The sequence below is a fragment of the Homarus americanus genome, unplaced genomic scaffold (genome assembly GCF_018991925.1).
Source record: "Homarus americanus isolate GMGI-L3 unplaced genomic scaffold, GMGI_Hamer_2.0 scaffold24006, whole genome shotgun sequence".
In the NCBI taxonomy this organism is placed as follows: Eukaryota; Metazoa; Arthropoda; class Malacostraca; order Decapoda; family Nephropidae; genus Homarus; species Homarus americanus.
In genome coordinates, this window is record NW_024743402.1 from 35,606 (window position 1) to 50,455 (window position 14,850).

Sequence of the window (14,850 nt, forward strand, 5' to 3'; positions counted from 1 at the left end):
TACCGACAGGGTATAGCAGAGAGACAGTACTTGCCGACAGTGTATAGCAGAGAGACAGTACTTGCCGACAGTGTATAGCAGAGAGAGAGTACTTGCCGACAGTGTATAACAGAAGACAGTACTGCCGACAGTGTATAGCAGAGAGACAGTACTTGCCGACAGTGTATAACAGAGAGACAGTACTTGCCGACAGTGTATAGCAGAGACAGTACTTGCCGACAGTGTGTAACAGAGAGACAGTACTTGCCGACAGTGTGTAACAGAGACAGTACTTGCCGACAGTGTATAGCAGAGACAGTACTTGCCGACAGTGTATAGCAGAGAGACAGTACTTGCCGACAGTGTATAGCAGAGACGGTACTTGCCGACGTGTGCATGCGCGACAGTGTGTAACAGAGAGACAGTACTTGCCGACAGTGTATAACAGAGACAGTACTTGCCGACAGTGTATAACAGAGAGACAGTACTTGCCGACAGTGTATGTGAAGACAGTACTTGCCGACAGTGTATAGCAGAGAGACAGTACTTGCCGACAGGGTATAACAGAGAGACAGTACTTGCCGACAGTGTATAACAGAGAGACAGTACTTATCGACAGTGTATAACAGAGAGACAGTACTTGCCGACAGGTATGAAGACGTACTTGCCGACAGTGTATAGCAGAAGACAGTACTTTGACAGTTATAACAAGAGACAGTACTTGTCGACAGTGTATATGAAGACAGTCTTGCCGACAGGGTATAACAGAGAGACAGTACTTGCCGACAGTGTATGCAGGAGAGACAGTACTTGCCGACAGTGTATAACAGAGACAGTACTTGCCGACAGTGTATAACAGAGACAGTACTTGCGACAGTGTATAACAGAGACAGTACTTGCCGACAGTGTGTAACAGAGAGACAGTACTTGCCGACAGTGTATAGCAGAGAGACAGTACTTGCCGAGAGTGTGTAACAAGAGAGACAGTACTTGCCGACAGTGTATAACAGAGAGACGTACTTGCGACGGTGTATAGAGACAGTACTTGCCGACAGTGTGTAACAGAGAGACAGTACTTGCCGACAGTGTATAACAGAGAGACAGTACTTGCCGACAGTGTAACAGAGAGACAGTACTTGCCGACAGTGTGTAACAGAGAGACAGTACTTGCCGACAGTGTATAACAGAGAGAGTACTTGTCGACAGTGTATAACAGAACAGTACTTGCCGACAGTGTAACAGAGAGAGACAGTACTTGCCGACAGTGTATAGCAGAGAGACAGTACTTACCGACAGTGTATAACAGAGAGACAGTACTTGCCGACAGTGTATAACAGAGAGACGGTGCTTGCCGACAGTGTATAACAGAGAGCAGTACTTGCCGACAGTGTGTAACAGTAGAAGTACTTGCCGACAGTATATAACAGAGAGACAGTACTTGCCGACGGTGTAACAGAGAGACAGTACTTGCCGACAGTGTGTAACAGAGAGACAGTACTTGCCGACAGTGTGTAACAGAAGACAGTACTTGCCGACAGTGTATAGCAGAGACAGTACTTGCCGACAGTGTAACAGAGACAGTACTTGCCGACAGTGTATAGCAGAGAGACAGTACTTTGCCGACAGTGTATAACAGAGAGACAGTACTTGCCGACAGTGTATAGCAGAGAGACAGTACTTGCCGACAGTGTATAACAGAGAGACAGTACTTGCCGACAGTGTATAACAGACAGTACTTGCCGAATAACAGAGACAGTACTTGCCGACAGTGTGTAACAGTAGACAGTACTTGCCGACAGTATATAACAGAGAGACAGTACTTGCCGACAGTGTGTAACAGAGACAGTACTTGCCGACAGTGTGTAACAGAGGCAGTGCTTGCCGACGGTGTAACAGAAGACAGTACTTGCCGACAGTGTATAGCAGAGAGACAGTACTTGCCGACAGTGTGTAACAGAGAGAGGTACTTGCCGACAGTGTATAGCAGAGAGACAGTACTTGCCGACAGTGTATAACAGAGACAATACTTGCCGACGGTGTATAGCAGAGACAGTACTTGCCGACAGTGTATAACAGAGAGACAGTACTTCCGACAGTGTATAGCAGGAGACAGTACTTGCCGACGGTGTATAACAGAGAATACTTGCCGACAGTGTGTAACAGAGAGACAGTACTTGTCGACAGTGTATAACAGAGAGACAGTACTTGCCGACAGTGTGTAACAGAGACAGTACTTGCCGACAGTGTATAGCAGAGACAGTACTTGCCGACAGTGTATAACAGAGACAGTACTTGCCGACAGTGTATAACAGAGAGTAGTACTTGCCGACAGTGTATAGCAGAGACAGTACTTGCCGACAGTGTATAACAGTAAGACAGTACTTGCCAACAGTATATAACAGAGAGACAGTACTTGCCGACAGTGTATAACAGTAAGACAGTACTTGCCAACAGTATATAACAGAGACAGTACTTGCCGACAGTGTATAGCAGAGACAGTACTTGCCGACAGTGTATAGCAGAGACAGTACTTGCCAACAGTGTATAACAGAGAGACAGTACTTGCCGACAGTGTATAGCAGAGAGACAGTACTTGCCGACAGTGTATAGCAGAGACAGTACTTGCCAACAGTATATAACAGAGAGACAGTACTCCGACAGTGTATAACAGTAAGACAGTACTTGCCAACAGTATATAACAGAGAGACAGTACTTGCCGACAGTGTATAGCAGAGACAGTACTTGCCGACAGTGTATAGCAGAGACAGTACTTGCCGACAGTGTATAACAGAGAGACAGTACTTGCCGACAGTGTATAGCAGAGAGACAGTACTTGCCGACAGTGTATAACAGAGAGACAGTACTTGCCGACAGTGTGTAACAGAGAGACAGTACTTGCCGACAGTGTATAGCAGAGAGACAGTACTTGCCGACAGTGTGTAACAGAGAGACAGTACTTGCCGACAGTGTATAACAGAGAGACAGTACTTGCCGACAGTGTGTAACAGAGAGACAGTACTTGCCGACAGTGTATAACAGAGAGACAGTACTTGCCGACAGTGTGTAACAGAGAGACAGTACTTGCCGACAGTGTATAACAGAGAGACAGTACTTGCCGACAGTGTGTAACAGAGAGACAGTACTTGCCGACAGTGTATAGCAGAGAGACAGTACTTGCCGACAGTGTATAGCAGAGAGACAGTACTTGCTGACAGTGTATAACAGAGACAGTACTTGCGACAGTGTATAACAGAGAGACAGTACTTGCCGACAGTGTATAGCAGAGAGACAGTACTTGCCGACAGTGTATAACAGAGAGACAGTACTTGCCGACAGTGTGTAACAGAGAGACAGTACTTGCCGACAGTGTATAGCAGAGAGACAGTACTTGCCGACAGTGTGTAACAGAGAGACAGTACTTGCCGACAGTGTATAACAGAGAGACAGTACTTGCCGACAGTGTGTAACAGAGAGACAGTACTTGCCGACAGTGTATAACAGAGAGACAGTACTTGCCGACAGTGTGTAACAGAGAGACAGTACTTGCCGACAGTGTATAACAGAGAGACAGTACTTGCCGACAGTGTGTAACAGAGAGACAGTACTTGCCGACAGTGTGTAATATCGACAATATATACCTAGACTCTGCCAAGCCTTTACCCTGATAAGTATGACTGAAAATTAAACTGGAAGGGTACGGGATACAGTGAAGTGTGCTGGCGTGGATCAGAGACTTTCTACATGACCGTGTGTAGTGTGTGGTGATTAATGGCACGAAATAATCATGTGTACCACAAGGCAGTGTATTGGGCCCGTTGTTTCATAGATGACATGGCAGAAGCTGTACATTCCTCCATACAAAAGTTTCCGGTCGATGCCTATTTAGGGAAATTAAATACAAATATTTGAAGTTCTCGGGCCATTGTGAGAAGAAGGTAAATCAGGCAAATAAATTATTGGGTCTTATAAGAAGGTCGTTAAGATATCTAGACGGTCCGTCCCTCGTGACGATCTTCAGGAGTGAAGTGCTTCCCCATCTGGAGTACTGTCACCCCATCTGGTCCCCGGGATATGCTGGGAAGTGGCAGCATGGTTACAAGCGTGATGTAGAGAGAGCTGGTTGGTGAGGGTGCTCAGAGGAGGACCAGCTTGTGGGTCGCCATGCTCGCCGGCGGGAGCGAGGACCGCCAGGCAGGCGGAGGAGGAGGTGTTGGTTGGTGTAGGTAGAGGCAGGTCACCACGAGGTCAGGTCTTAAATAGCGGGGGTAGGCGTGGCTTAGTAGTTGACCTCCGTGATGTATGGCGGCGCTGGTTGACCCAGACCACGAGGCATACACTGGGGAATTCGCGGGGTCGACTACTCAGCGACAAACAGCGTTTGTAGGGGAGAAATCCACTACAGTGCCACCTCCCGGGTGGGGGGTTGAGTGGGTGGAGGGTGCGCTGCTGCCCCCTGGCCCTGTGTCGGCACAGTTGCTTCCACTACCCTCCCCCTGAGTATAACCCATGTACACCCGTCCCCGTTCCTCCTTGACTCCTCCCTCTTCTGCTTCAAGTCCAGCAGGAGCTTCTTGTGCTGTTCCCTCTGCATTACCGTGCGAGCTGGGTGAATGAATACACCCCGAGATGCCTCGCTCCTTGCTAAGTTTTGGCCTGCCGAATCACCTCCCCTTTCTCCTCACTCACTCGTGTGATCCCAGCCTCCTCACATCCTGAGGGGTTGATGGCATCTTCAGAACCTCTGTACAAATATTTTTAAACTGCATCTTATCGTGTGTTACCTTACTCACAGTTCCCTCCGCCTGGCTCTCGGGGACTCCAAAAACTATTACATTGTTCCTGCGCTGGAGACGTTCTCGTTGTTCCTCCTCTCCCCTAACAGTAGGTCCGTTAATTTTCATTTCTTCGACACACTTCTTCAGAGTCCCTAGCTGCTGTAGGACCTGTTCTGGTCCTGCATTACTCCCAGCCCCTCCCGTGGCCTGCTAATACGTCAGCATAACTCCCTTGGCAACCACCTCCATTCTGTCGGCTACTTCCTCAGTCTTAGCAAGGATCTCTTTCCCAACTTGTTCTAGTTTGGCAACCAGAAAGGCTCCAGATTCATTTATTTTCGTCCCTAGGAAACTCGTTCCCCTGTGGCTTGCAATCCCCTCATTCACCTTGACTACACAGTCAGGACAATACCAGCAACAGCCTTCATGCTTTACGGCAGTTTGCAACATCCTAAACGCTGTAAGGGTCAGGCCTGTATCCTCCATATCCGACCTCTCCCTGCAGTAGTCACATATCATACTCATGGTTGTTGTTGTTGTGGGGGTGGGGGGGGGGTGTGGGAGGGGGCAGACTGTGTATAGATCTACCTATTTAAAAATAAAAAGGAAAAAAAAGAACAGTACCTAGCTGCCCTCTGTTCTGGTATTAACCTGCCCTGTTGCCTTTAGAGTCGTCTTCTGTTTTTCTTCTGTTTATTTTTCAGTTCACTTCGGCATTTGTCAGTACAGTATTTATGTGCTATCTCTATGTTCACTGCATTTTGCTATGAATAACGGATTTTAGACACCCACTCAGTCCTTTAGAAGCACAGAAAAATAAAATAAAACTTTCTTTGGGGCGGGAATAGAATGTCATTAAGGATAGCCAAGCTTGTTGTTTTTATTTTGTGTTAGTTTTTTTATTTCAACTAGTATTTCCTTACACATTCTTTTCCTGTTCTCTTTGTGCTATCACTGTGTTCACTGTATCTCCCTGTGAATGGTGTATTGTAGGCACAGTTTCAGTCCAAGAGAAAGCACACAAACAGGCAGGCACCAGTCTGGTGGCCCTCCTTTGAACATTTTCAACCAACTGACAGTCCCTAGTGACAGTACTCCAGATGGGGAAGCACTTCACTTTAGATTATAGAAGATCGTTACGAGGGACGGACCGTCTAGATATCTTAACGACCTTCTTATAAGACCTACTAGTTTCGTTGCCTGATTCACCTTCTCACAATGGCCCGAGAACTTCGGCTCATTGTCAACATTCACACCTAGGTCCTTCTCACATTCAGTCTCAAGTAGTGCAGTTTCTTCGTCCCGTTGAGATACGATACACCTCCCTACTCTTGGTGTGACCCGGGTGCATGCCCAGTACCTGCCCTGAGAGAGCCAGTACATGACTAGTACTTGCCAACAGTGCTTGATAGAGACGTGACCGATCGCCTGAGCGGTTAACGAGCATATCAGTGGTTAAGAGGATAAAAGTAAAAGTAAGTAAAGGTATACTTCGTGACATTGAAGTTTATCAGCCATTTCCTCGACCATTCTTGCTGCTTATAGAGATGTTTCTGCAGCTCTTCGCCGTCTATTTGGTTTTTAATTTCCCTAAATAGGCATCGACCGGAAACTTTTGTATGGAGGAATGTACAGCTTCTGCCATGTCATTTATGAAACAACGGGCCCAATACACTGCCTTGTGGTACACATGATTATTTCGTGCCATTAATCACCACACTACACCCTCCCCGTTGGCTGAGTCTAGGTTCCCTGTTTTATTCATTTTGTTATTTAATATATTACCCATTGTAATCAGCTGAAGTGAATTTTATTAATTCCTGCTATAGCTTATTTTTTTTTTTTGCAATATTTCTATCGTAAAACCTTTGATGTTATTTAATGAAGCAAAGAAACAGTAATATTCAGAACAGTAGATTAAATCCAAATAATCGGTTTTTCCTGATTTAGACATTTTTTTAGGTAATAAATTTTAAACTTTAATATAAAATAAAATAATAAAATATTAATGAATAAATAAATAATGTAGTGAATGGTAATAATCATAAATCAAATTATTACAATTATCTTAAAGAAGGTAAAGCCACAGCCGGTACTCGAACACCCCGCATCGATTGTAAACAAAGTAGACCAGCTGGTGAGACCCTAAGGCCGCTATAAAGGTCAATCTTCTCAGTTATACTTTATTGAAGTCATTAAATACCACCTAATATTCTTATTTTAATATTAAGAAAAATGTATTGTTAGTGATATTACCATGTTTGTGTCTTACTTATTGTTTAAGAATTATTCCTTGACACTGAAGTAGTGTTTGGATCACTCTACCAGACACAGTAGTTAATGGAGGGGTCTATTGGCCCATACTGGACAGTCCCATTTACACCCAACCCCTGGTCCGACTAATTACCCGAATGTAGCCAAATGTAGCCGCAATGAAGTCAAATGATGGTCGTACAAGCGTAAATCGGGCTGTGAATCACTTCTCGATTATTATTTGGTGTCACAGTCACAAAAAATTGGTAAACTTAATTTAATCTGAGTTGTGTTAGGTTAGGTTAGGTTAGGTTAGTTTAGTTTAGTTTAGTTTAGTTTAGTTTAGTTTAGGTACATGCACTTGATCTATTAACTCAGATTAAATTAAGTTTACCAATTTTTTGTGACTTCGTGACACCAAATACTAGTCGAGGTTAGGTTAAGTTAGGTTAAGTACATGCACTCGATCTATTAGCTCAAATTAAATTACGTTTTCCAATTTTTTTTTACTTTGTGACACCAAATACTAGCTGAGAAGTGATTGGTAACCTGATTTATTCATGTAGAACCATTATTTGACTTTATTGCGGCTATATTTGGGTAATTAGTCGGACCCCCCAACCCCTATTGCTCATATAAGCATCCAAACTATGTTTGAAGCTATCCAGCGTATTCGAGTTAATGATGATGTTTGGTAACTTGTTCCATTCATCCACTACTCTATTTCCAAACCAATGTTTACCTATTTCGCGCCTAAATCTAAATTTGTCTAATTTAAAACCATTGTTACGAGTTCGCTCCTGGTTGGATAGTTTGAGTACCTTCGTAATGTCCTGACTTCCATTTATACACCTCTATCATGTCGCCCCTCGCTCTACGTCTCTCGAGGGAGTGCAAATTATGCTTTAACCTGTCTCTGTACTCAAGGTTCCTAATGCCAGGGATTAGTCTTGTCATTTTCCTGTGAAGTCTTTCCAAGGATTCTATATCCATTCTGTAATACCGTGACCAGAATTGAACTGCGTAATCCAAGTGAGGTCTCACAAGCGCAAGATATAGTCTTAAGATGACCTCGCTAGTCTTGTAACTAACACTCCTTTGTATGAACCCAAGTACTTTATTAGCCTTGTTACGAGCAAAAACACATTGTTTACTTGGCTTTAGGTTCCTACTTATCATTACTCCTAAATCTCTCTCTCAGTCGGATTTCTCAATAACATCGTTGTTCATCTGGTATCTGGTTTCCCCGTTTACATATCCTATACAGTACTGAGTACTTTACATTTGTCCACATTGAATTTCATCTGCCATTTATCAGACCATTCAAAAAATTTTGTTTGGATCTTCCTGTAGTTTTGCGGAATCCTCGTCAGATTTAATTACACGTCCTATTTTAGTGTCATCAGCAAATTTACTTATGTTGCTGTCTATGCCGATATCTATGTCGTTTATGTATATAATAAATAATAATGGTCCAAGTACTGAGCCTTGGGGAACTCCGCTAGTGAGGTTGCTCCAATGGGATTTAGTGCCGTTAATGCTCACTCGCAGTTCCCTGTCCTGTAACCACGCCCTAATCCATTTTAGAATATCATATTTAATGCCATGAGCCTCCACTTTTCTTATTAGTCTTTCGTGGGGGACTCTGTCGAAGGCTTTGCTAAAGTTGAGATATACCACATCATAATTGTGCCCCTCGTCCACTGATACGAAAACTGATGAAAAGAATGTTAATAGATTAGACATGAATGCCCGCTTGTGAAGCCATGTTGGGAATCATTGATCAACTTGTGCTTCTCCAGGTGATTTCGAATAGAGTTTGAAATGATTGCTTCCAGTAATTTGCCTACAATTGATGTTAGACTGATTGGACGGTAGTTAGAGGATAGTGATCTATCTCCCTTCTTGAAAATCGGTATTACATTCGCTATCCTCCAGGATTCTGGTACTACACCTGTTTTTAAGGACATGTTAAACAACTTTGCTAAGGGCATACTAAGCTCTTCCTTACATTCCTTTAATACTCTGGCAAATATCTCATCGGGACCTGGTGACTTATTAGGCTTTAGTTTGTCTATTTGCTTACTAACATCGTTACTAGTCACTATTATCTCGCTTAATTTATTTTCTTCACTATCTCTGCATAGAGTCGGAGCCTCGGGTATCTTGTTTAAATTTTCGGTGGTGAAAACTGTTGAAAAATATTTATTCAGATTATTGCTCATTTCTCCTTCGTTATCATTTAGCTCGCCGGTATCTGACTGTATTGGTCCAATCTTTTCTCGTGTTTTAGTTTGATACATTTGATAGAATCCCTTGGGGCTTAACTTCACCTCCCTTGCTACCTTCAGTTCATTATTCCTCTTTGCTTTTCATATCTCGCTCTTAGCCCTACCGGCCAATACCTTATAATATTCTCGGAGGTAAACTTCGCCACGATTTATTCTCCTACCTTTCGCCTTCCTCTGTCCAATAATATTCTTTCAATAATTATTTATCCATTTCGGGTCATTGTTGTTTTATCTGAGTTTTCTGTATGGTATCTTCTGCCTTTGTGCATTAAGTAAGTCATTATTTAAATTGTGGAACAAGCCAACCTCAGATCTCGTGATCAGGTCATCCTCAACCGTCATATTTTGTGAGGTTCTCGTCGTCAGGTCTCCATGTAAAGTGAGGTCGCCCTCTGTGGGTACATTGTGTGAGGTCATGTAATTCACCCCCAAGCGTGATACCCCTTCTCTCAACTGCCTCTTCAAACTATCAAAGTTTGCCCTTCTGAAATCTGGGACTTTTGTGGAATTTTTCTTACAGCTGCCCTGAAAATCTAACTGGAATCTAATTTCTTTGTGATCGCTGTTTGCAAGTTCGTTCCCTACCTCGACATTACTAATGAGGTTTTCTCTGTTTGACAGAACTAAATCGAGTATATTATTACCCCGGGTGGGTTCGGTTATATGTTGACTTAGGAAACAGTCCTGGATTGTTTCAAGAAAATCCTCTGATTCTGATTTACCTGCAAGGTCAATCCAATCTATTTGGTTAAAGTTAATGTCGCCTACTATACAGACTTTGCTATGTATGGAAGCCCTGCGCATTTCATCCCAAATAAGACGTTCATTAACTCTATCAAGATTGGGAGGTCTATATATTACTCCTGTGATTCATTTTTCCCTACCATCAATTAATTCTATCCAAATTGTTTCTATATTCCGTTCAGTTTTTATTACCTTATTTATTTCACACTTCAAATTATCCCTGACATAGATTGCTACTCCGCCTCCTATCCTAATCTGCCTATCGGTATGGAATAATTTGTAACTTTCAATTTGGTATTCGACAGGTAACTCACGTGAGTCTAGGTTTATCCATGTTTCGGTGAATGCTATTATATCAATTTTTCGGTACATACCAACGCCCTGATTTCATCCATTTTGTTTCTCATACTTCTAATGTTTGCGTAATAGACATTTAAGTTAGTCGTGTTCTGAGTCCTCTCTTTGACGCGTTTAGGTTTTAACTCCCTACCTAAAACATATATATTAAATTTTTTACATTAACTTTACTACAGCTACAACCAGGGTCTTATTTTCTTCATTTTATTATGTAGAACCATCGTCTCGGACTCTCGGCTGTAAACACTGGCAACAACAACAGCGTCCCATCTCCTGTGACCATATTATTATTCATTTATATTGTATAAGGTGTTTACTGGGGTATGCTATAACGAACGGTTTGTATAACGAATATTCCTATAACGAACGAAAGTCCTACAACGGACAGTATTTTTATTATTTTTTTTACTAATTTATTATTTTTTATTTCAGGAGTTTAAATGCACATTTATGCACTTTTTTACAATTTTATATTATATTTTTCAGTGTTAAGTGGTTGTATTTGGGGCCTAGAACAGATTACCCCTATAACGAACGAGGTTCTAGAAGCAATTAGATTTGTTATAGCATACCCCACGTAGTTTGTATTTTTCATTAATTATTTTGTTTTGGGGGAAGATGGTAAAAAGCCACACAAAAGATATGAAAAGGTCACACTTGGGAACACATCTCATTATTGTTGCTTTATTTTAATGGTAATTAATGATTCACGATAAGACGATTCACCTTACACTGCAATATTGGAGGACACATTACTGTTGTTATTGAAGGCTTCACTGTATGTTAGTTCCCTTCACTAGTACATTTACAAGGGCTTGTCATGTAACATTCCACAAATCATTACATTAATATATCGTTGTTTTAATATTGTTTTGTTTTCATTCCATATGTTTACTTTTGTCAGCTTCCTTCTGTCGAGTGTGAACAAACACAACACTGCCACGCTGCACAAGCTTGACGAGCCCCGGTAAACACGCCAATGAAGGAGACCGTACTCGTCAGACAAAGTCCAGATTAAGTTTATATTATCAGGCCGGACAAGATGGCCGAAGGGGACAACACAGACGACCTCCAGACCCTGATCCGTGCCGACGACCTGGAGGGCATTACCGAGGAACCCGTCAGCAGTTGTGTGGCCCACAACCCGCCTTCTCTCTTACAACAAGTACCGTCTGTCTGGTACCTCCCCCTGCAGTGTGCTGCCCTCGTGCTCGTTACAACAGCTCTTGTTGTCCTTCTGCCAGTTTACCTTGAGGTGTGTGTGTGTGTAGTGTAGTGTAGTGTAGTGTAGTAGATGTGTGTGTGTGTGTGTGTGTGCGTGCGTGCGTGTAGTGTAGTGTAGTAGATGTGTATGTGTGTTGTGTGTGTGTGGTGTAGTGTAGTGTAGTATATGTGCGTGTGTGTGTCTCACTAAACACTTCACCAGTATTAATGAAGCACCACCTCTCTCTCTCAGACCGTCAACGTGGCGGGAGACGCGTACTCTGCCCTCATCTTCACCTCCGTCTTCACAGCCTTACCCATCGTCGTCCTGGTACAGATCCGCTATAGTTACTTCTGCCAGATATCAAGACTGGGTCCTTCATCGCCCTCGGCCATACTCAAGACGGGGTTCTTCCACGGCGTCTCCGTCCTGATGATCGTCTACGCCCTCGATAGGAAGAGGGTGGTGTGCCATGCCCAGGAGCCTCTTATGGGGCTAATGGTTATGTATATGATAATTATATACTTCTTCTATAAGGGTCCAGGTGAGTGTGTGTGTAATAGTGATAATTAGGGGTTTATTGAGATAACTTGGCACCTGAAAATATACAGCGATGATAAGTGGTGAGGTCAGGGAGTGGGTCACAAAAGCTTACAATACAAAACATAAGAAACATAGAGTCAACATATAGATTAACTGGTCTTGTAAACATTCTTGTGACCTCATTGGATGGCCATTGCATTGTACCTGGGTGCTAATCCGCTACCTCACTACAGCTGCACCATGTGGTCCGGGTAGGTCCTTCAGCTCACACAGGGTGTTGGAGATGGTTCTTGTTCCTCATGTGATGTAGTTAGGAATTTAGAGTTATTTGCCTGGGTGGAGTAGGGAGTCCTCACTTCTCTCCTGGAGTAGTATGGAGTCTTTCTTGGCTTCTCATCAAGTGTTGGTGGTGGTGAGTGTACTATAATAATAATAATAATAATAATTAACGGTTTATTGAAAGAGCTTGGCAGCCAGAAGGCTGAAAATATACAGTTACATATTTGGGGAATGGGTTTCGAATTACAAATAATATACAAGTAACATAAGTGATACAAATAAGATATATAATAACTAGATGAGGAAAAGCTCAAACTACAGTTCATTTCAACATAGTGACAGTGCAAGGAGTAGTGTTTACTGGGAGTGAATACACTGGTTTATTACAAGTTATTGATAATTTTTACAATGGTTGACTGGCTGTTCTTATAGAATGTCTTAACGTATGGGCTGATGCGGTTGGTGTCAACAGCAATTCTCGGCTAGGGATCTCAGGTGGTAATAGGAGCCGTGTCGAGGATGGTGCAGAAGCTTACCAAATTTGCAGATGAGGTCGTGGTGTGTGTGTGTGTGTGTGTGTGTGTGTGTGTGTGTGTGTGTGTGTGTGCTGCTGGGCTGGGCTGGGCTGGCTTTTCTGCTGTAATCTCTCACCATCTTCATCTGCTATCGTACTCAAGGGATTAAGATGTACTGAAGGAGTTAAGATATCGTACTCAAGAGGTGAAGATGGACTCAAGGGGTTAAGATGTTATACTCAAGGGGTTAAGATGTACTCAAGGGGTTAAGATGTACTGAGGACAGGTCCGCGTCAGGTCAACAATGCCGCTAAGTACTGATTGTCGCTCTAACATTTGTTTCTTTGTTTCGAGTTAAAATTGTCACTTTTGTATATCAGTTGTGGGTTGATGGTCAGTCTTTGCCCTGTACTGTTGGTGGGAGGATGTTGATAAATCATGATGGGCCCGACAGACCGGGCTGGCAGCTGTCTCCATGGTCAAGAGACCACGGTCAGCGCCGACTACACACGTCCTTACCCTATGAAGGCTGAAGGAAGTGTGTCAATTGTGAACTGTAAACACTGCATAACCCCGCGCCAAGCGACAGTACTGTACCTGTACACTTAAAAGGTACGAGTGAAACCGCATTACAGCCAACACGCGTTCGCGTTTTACAAATATCGTTCTTGTCTTCATCAATCTTGTTATAGCCAATTGGCGTTGACAAAACACGTGTTATAGCAGAACTGACTGGTGAGGTCGTTGATTATATGTTCAAAGTCTGCGTGTTATATGGACTAAAAATGAAGTATATATATGTATGTATGTATGTATGTAATACTATGTATGTATGTATGTATGTATGTATGTATGTATGTATGTATGTATGTAATACTATGTATGTATGTAATACTATGTATGTATGTATGTATGTAATACTATGTATGTATGTAATACTATGTATGTATGTATGTATGTAATACTATGTATGTATGTATGTATGTAATACTATGTATGTATGTATGTATGTAATACTATGTATGTATGTATGTATGTAATACCATGTATGTATGTATGTATGTAATACTATGTATGTATGTATGTATGTAATACTATGTATGTATGTATGTATGTAATACTATGTATGTATGTATGTATGTATGTAATACTATGTATGTATGTATGTATATATGTATGTACAGTCAGCCCTTAACATATGCGGGGGTTAGGTAACAGAGATACCCGTGAATGTTAAAAATCCGTGTACTTTTGCTGCCCTCTCCTTAAAACACCCATGGCCCCCCATGTCCTTATTTACCGTATATACCTGTGTGTAGTTCGAGTTTTTAAGACCTCTAAACGGGTAATAGTTTCGTTAGGTTGAAAAATATTTACCAGTGACTACCAGTAAATAATGGAAACGACGCACCACCAGCTGTGAGTGTTGGTACAGTTGCCAGGGCAGATCTCTTGCGTCATCATAGCAAGCCCAAAGTGGCCAAATGCATGGTATGGTAGCACAGGACGATGTAAAACATAAAGTATTCATTTGTTAAAGTTTATTTATAGATACTGTACATAAATTTTTGTTCATTACATTTGAAACATCAATCTTTGTTAATTAAATTTGAAACAAAAGAAAACTACGATACCGTATTTTCATTAAAATATTACATCGCAAGTATATTTTACCTTAACTGTGACTGAATGAATATATTCTCAGAAATATTTGAAAACAATGATTTTCGCTTTCATTCGTTGAAAAGATTTTACAGTAATCGCTTTTCGAATGGTTTTCAGTTAAAAAACTGTTGTACTGTATTACAATAATATTCTATCCTATCATTAGCCTCATAATCCCACAACTGAAAACCATTCGAAAAGCGATTACGGTAACATCTTTTGAACGAATGAAAGCGAAAGTCATT

The 14,850-nt window shown here is 42.1% G+C and overlaps 1 protein-coding gene across 2 annotated transcripts; it reads left to right on the plus strand.

The window, feature by feature from the left end:
* The first annotated feature begins 6,849 nt into the window (after window positions 1–6,849).
* On the plus strand, window positions 6,850–12,364 carry LOC121877155. 2 transcript variants are annotated; one of them, XM_042382768.1, is made up of 3 exons: window positions 6,850–6,916; window positions 11,304–11,654; window positions 11,856–12,363. In XM_042382768.1, the coding sequence occupies exons 2-3, from the start codon at window positions 11,442–11,444 to the stop codon at window positions 12,174–12,176; spliced, it is 534 nt and encodes a 177-aa protein (XP_042238702.1). In that variant the 5' UTR covers window positions 6,850–6,916; window positions 11,304–11,441; the 3' UTR covers window positions 12,177–12,363. The 2 variants fall into 2 exon arrangements, with proteins under 2 accessions (XP_042238702.1, XP_042238703.1); XM_042382769.1 differs by having other exon boundaries at window positions 6,859–6,891; window positions 11,856–12,364.
* Window positions 12,365–14,850: the final 2,486 nt, after the last annotated feature.

Excerpts from the sequence above, each read along its gene's own strand:
- LOC121877155 (XM_042382768.1), top strand. The coding sequence starts at position 11,442 with ATGGCCGAAGGGGACAACACAGACGACCTCCAGACCCTGATCCGTGCC. Across the intron at positions 11,655-11,855 it reads TTCTGCCAGTTTACCTTGAG|ACCGTCAACGTGGCGGGAGA; the intron begins GTGTGTGTGTGT and ends TCTCTCTCTCAG.